Raw genomic sequence first — 5,491 nt, 5'->3', positions numbered from 1 at the left:
AACAAAATTTTGGAAAAAGCCCTTTCATATCTAGTCCACAGGTACCCATCATGCATCCTCCATTATTATTTTGTTTTTTTTTGTTGTTGTTGTTTTTTTTTTTACCCTTTAGTGTTATTTGACAAGAAAGGATGGCTGATGCAATAGAGGTAGGGTGATAGGGACAAGTTCAAGGGATTTGGAGCAGGGTTTCTATTCTTTTCTTTGAACTATGAATTTCTCCAGTGTTTTGCTTTTAGGAAACATTCCAGGGTGAGAGAGGAAGCCGTTCTAAGTGTTATCCCTGAGGATCCTGGCTGTGCACTGGCCAGTGACTAAAGTAATTTTTGGTCTGATTTATTTAGGACTGACATAGATAGAAGAAGTTAAGAAATTCAAGAAGGGTATGGCTTGTATCTGAAATGATTCTAGATAAACAGACTGTAAATTATTAAATAATTATTTGTACTTTTTAAGATTAAAACATACCTCATTTTAATCACAAATAGGCCTGTCATAGGATAACTCAAATCAAAATATGATTCCTCCTCCCTCCAAAAAAAAAAACCCCACCTTGGTACCACCAATGAATTAATTTCTATTAAAGAAAAAAAGTTCTTTCTGGAGAATCAACAGCTTGTTGACACGGAGGGAGAAGATAAAGGGAGCCAAAGGGATTAAAGCTGAAATCTGATTTAGGATTGTGTGATTTAAGCAACTTACACAATCTCTCTTGGCTTCTGTTTCCTGTTTTGAAAAAAAATGGTAATAATATTTACCTTGCAAGATTAGGAAGATTAAGCCTGCTCATCGTAACAACAAGAACACTGCAAATGGCAATTGTGTCTGAAAGTGCTCTTACCTGCGCGCTCCACCTCACCATGAATCAGTGGAGGGGCTTTGGTTTAAATCTGCTACTGTGCAGGTGGCTCTTGAGTTGGGATTAGGAAGCTGTTAGCATCTGATCCTGACGCTGCTTCTTAAATATTATCTAAACCTTTGGAAATGTGACCTCAGATGAGCACCCAGAAACATTTAAGAGTAACTAAACTTGTTTTTTGTTTTTACTTTCTAGGTTGAAGTTGCCCCCAACCAACTTCTGCTTGTTCCTCTCAAAAATATTGCTTAAATAGCTGGTTGGGGTTTTTTCCTCGAAGAAAGAACTTTTCTGAGGTTGTATATCTACTAATGGAAATGAAAGGGAACCACACTCCTAAAGCATCTAATATGTGATTTCTCTTTCTTCACCTGATATGTGATTTTCTGCTCTTTGGGCAAACAACACCCAAAGAGTCCATATTTTAAAAATCAGTGCATATCTTCTAATAAAGAGGTTGTCAAATATCTGATTTTTCAAATTGCTTTTAATGTAGCTAAATTGGAAACAATTCATCTTCTAGTAGCCTGTGATGGCACATCTATGAGAAAGCTCCTGAAGTTTGACCTTAGTTGAGTGGGACACTGCGATTGTAAAGAGATGAAACGCTGCATGTCTAGAGCCAAAATTATTTTGGGCTACCTTAGGCCCTTTAGAAAAATAGCCTTTTGCTGTTTATTTTTGATACTGGAGGTTGAACCCAGAGGTTTTCTTTTCTGAGCTACATTCCCCAACCCCCATTCTTCATGTTTTATTTTGAAACAGGGTCTCAATAATATGCTGAGGCTGGCCTCAAACCTGTGATCCTCCTGCCTCAGACTCCCAAGCATTGGAATTACTGGCATGCATCACTGTGCCCAGCTAGCCTTTTACTTTTAATCTTTATATTAACCTAACATTCTTGTGATTATGAGGTAAACGCTCAGTATTGTTAAGTTTAGCAGACCTCCAGCCTCCCGCAACCCTAAAGCTAGAAGATAACATCAAAAACTTATGGAGAAGATTTCCCCACTTTGCTATAGCCTGCCTAGCTGATGCCCCACCAATCATTTGTTGAATGAATTGATTTATGGCTTTCTTTGTTCTGTGGCCATAAAAGTTCATATGGCCTTTTTCACTTCACAGCATGTCTTTCGAGGTAACATGAATCTATTATCCCAGTCCGTGGTCACTTATACTTGGCTTAGAATATACTATTTCTTACTTCCTATAAAATAGAATTGTTATTTTATATTGACAGGCCTTACTATTAAAGTTAAGGAGACTAACTAAAGGTTTGAGTAAACAAAATAGTATAACTTCAAGTCCAACCACCTCCATCTCATACTTCTCCCTCTCTCTTTCACACACGCACACACGCACGCACACACACATACACACACACTACTACTACTACCACTACTACTACTACTATGATAAAAAATATATGGTGTATACTGAAGCTGGTGTGGCAAACTCCTAATTAATGATCAAAACTCCTTGGAGCTAAGGTGCTGTTCTCCCAATAGACTGCTATTTTTAAATATTTCTCTTTGAAAACAACAGCCTGGTTAATCTCACCATTCCTACTCAAATTACTTATGTACAAATAACAATGCACTGTGAGCAATTATTAAAAACACTTTATTATCTATAATTTCTACATGCTTCAATTTGTGTTGAATTGATTTGATCATTTATTTTGCAGGTTGTGATGTCCTCTACCAAGACGAACTAAATCTAATTTTCATTCTGCCAAGCCACATACAAAAATACAGTTTCAAAGCAAAGTTCCTCTTCTTTACACACACGTACACAAGAGTTTGTCAGACAAAATTAAAAAAGAATGCTTAGCACAAGTGTCAACACCATACAAGGCATAATCCTTCACACAGTGACATAGAATGTGTTCTTTTATTTTGAAACAGCAGGAAAAGAGCCCCTTCACCCTCAGAGAAAAATGCACACTTAATTTTTTTTCTAAAGCCAAACTCCAGGGTTGAAGGTGTGATCCTCTCAGGGAAAAGTAGGGGGAATGGCGACATTTGGAGGAGGGTGGACACTCCTTTATAAGCACTTCAAGAGGAAGGAGTTGCAGGAGGTTCCTCGGGGACAGTCACACAGTTTCCCGATTCTTGCTCCTTTTCGAACTGCGCACTGCTCTCCAGCATCGCACTGCAAACAACACAGCGTGTGGTCACTGGGTCCTCACAGGCCAGTGCACATGGGACCCAACAGGCAAATGTCTGAGTCAGTGGAAAGATTGTACCTCATCCCCACCGCCAGGGATCTAAGTATAGTCAGGCCAGAAACACCAGGAAATGTACTTAAAATTTCAGAGAGAGGACACTTTTCGAAAAAACATATTAAAATAATTGGTCCCCTCCGACTTTCTTCCACCTTTCTGATAGATCACATTTCCCGGTTCCTTTTTCTTGCCTATCCAAGGGGGGGTGGGGTGACCAATCAGAACTTTATTTTTTGTAAGAAATAAACAATATATCTATTCTCTCTACAACTTCGTCCCCTATTTTCCCACTTCCTCGGTTCAACAAGAAAGATAGAAATGGGATGGGGAGGTACCCAAAGCTGTCCAAGGAAGATGGCCAGCCCTGAATTTTTAGCCACAGAAGGGGTTTTTAAAAAAAAACTGGTTGTGCTCTGGAAGACAGGAAGAAATTCGGAGAGGGGGCAGGCACTGAGCAGATTCAGGGGCTCTTCCAACTCTTAGGCGAAAGGAAAAGCTCAGCTTTGAAAAAGAAAAAAGAAAAAAAAGAAAAAAAAAACCACTCCTTCCCTCACAGAGTACAGAGCTGGTTCCTGGAGCAGCTAGCTGTTCATCCCTCCAAATGGCCGGTCTACCTTTGCCCTTAGAGACCAAGGAACAGGGGCTGGTCGTTAAAGCAAAGGGGACCCCATAGAATAATGCAAACCCTCTACCTGAGTTACCCAGCCACATCCTACGGTAAAGATGGAGCCTAAGAGTCAAGGCGGTGTGTTTTCTCTTGGACAAATTGGGGAAGGGTGACCTGAAGCCTTACCATGGGCACTTGGCCGTACTTCTTCTCATAGATTGGAATGCGTTTACTCTTGAGCTTCTTCAAGACTTCCTGCAGCGCTTCAATCTGCAACACACCCCCAGAGCCCCAAGGTGCCGCCTTGGCTGCGAGCCCAGCCCAGCCCAGCCCAGCCCAGCCCAGCCCAGGCGTTCACTTTCAGCCCTAGTTAAAAGGAGCCGGGCCCCACACGCACTTGGCGGGACTCCGCGGACCAAGGGAAGGTCCGAGGGGCGGAAGCTTCGCGAGCGCTGTCTCGGGTACTGACCGCCGGTCTCCGAGTTGCTCTAAGGTACCGGAGCGAGGGATGCGCTCGACAGACAGCCCGGAGCCCGCGGGCTCCGGACGACCTTCGGATAGCAGAGGGTGCTCGGGCTTTGCGCCCAGCTCCCTGTGCTCTAACTGGAGGAACGGGGCAGGGGCCAGAGGTGGAGGACTGCGTGCCAAAGAAGGGACCGCGCGGCAGCCCAGGGGGGACCGCGGCGAGGGGAATACCGACCAGCTCCTTCTCGTGGGAGGCATCTTCCACGGCGGAGTAGATGTCCAGGGCTCGGGGCTGGAGCTCGGCATCCTCCTGGGCACGGGCACCCAGCAGAGGTAGCAACAGCAGCAGGGCGGCGCCCAGGAGGGGCAGCAGCCGCAGGCGGGGGCTCTCCATGGTGCTGAAACTCGTCGCTGCTGGGCACCCCGCGCTCCCGCCTTTTATAGCGAGCCCGAGCCCGGGTGCTGGGAAGAGGGAGGGGGCGAGGAAGGAAGGGGGTGTGGAGGAGGGCCCGGGTCAGCCGTCTGTCGGCAGCGCTCCGCAGCCGCTTGACGTCAATGCCCGCCGGGCTCCAGGCGCCCGGGAACGAGGCTGTGCGCACAGATGGGCTAGAGAGAACAAGCCCCGTGCCCCCAAGGGCTGTGAGCCCGAGGCGAGGACGCCCCGAAGGGCCTGGCTGCAGCTGGGGGGCCGGGGGTGAGGCGTGGGAAGCGGGAGGGGCCTGGGAAATGGAAAATGCCCTCGAGGCAAGGCACAGGGAGAAGAGTCGCTTCCCATCCCCTGGCAGCAACGGAGGAAGCGGCGCAGTCCACCTCGCTGGGCAGTCCCGCCTCGCCCCGCATCCCAGCCCGAAGTGCGGATGCAAGAAGGAGGTGTTGCCTCCAGACAGGCGTGCTCTCTGAGCACCTCGCCGGGCACTCTGGCGAGGTGAGGGGCAGCCATAGATTGTACAGAAGAGAGAGGAATCTTGCTCTCCTCGCCATAGGTCGTTGTCGTTTTGTTTGGGTTTTTGTTTTAAAGAATCTATGTGTTCATAATGATAAGATGAAAAAGAAAACAGATTAACCTCCACTCAGCAGCAGGCTGGGGAGTGCAGAGAACTGGACTCTAGTTCCCGTCCTGGCTACACCACTGACAAATTCGATGGCTTAGAACAAAATAAAGAACCTTCCCCAAGCCACTGCTTTCTCTTTCATAAAACTGAGATTTTAAAAGGCCGACCTCACCAAGTTATCAGGAGAATGAAATAAGGGAGTAGGATGTGTAAAACATCTGGACTTCAGCGCAATAAACGCTAAGTCTTTCGGTCGCTCCCCTTTGAACTTTGAAGTTGCTGGG

At 46.1% G+C, this 5,491-nt stretch overlaps 1 protein-coding gene across 1 annotated transcript; it reads right to left on the bottom strand.

The window, feature by feature from the left end:
• Positions 1-2,902: 2,902 nt before the first annotated feature.
• CARTPT (CART prepropeptide) lies at positions 2,903-4,549 on the bottom strand (the record flags this gene model as incomplete). Its single annotated transcript, XM_080708195.1, has 3 exons — positions 2,903-3,010; positions 3,877-3,960; positions 4,391-4,549. The coding sequence occupies 3 exons, from the start codon at positions 4,547-4,549 to the stop codon at positions 2,903-2,905; spliced, it is 351 nt and encodes a 116-aa protein (XP_080564321.1).
• Between the last annotated feature and the right edge of the window lie 942 nt (positions 4,550-5,491).

The sequence above is a fragment of the Muscardinus avellanarius genome, assembly GCF_963383645.1.
Source record: "Muscardinus avellanarius genome assembly, chromosome: 1".
Classification (NCBI taxonomy): Eukaryota; Metazoa; Chordata; class Mammalia; order Rodentia; family Gliridae; genus Muscardinus; species Muscardinus avellanarius.
Note: the sequence above shows the minus strand (reverse complement) of the source record. Positions and strands in the feature narration are given on the sequence as shown.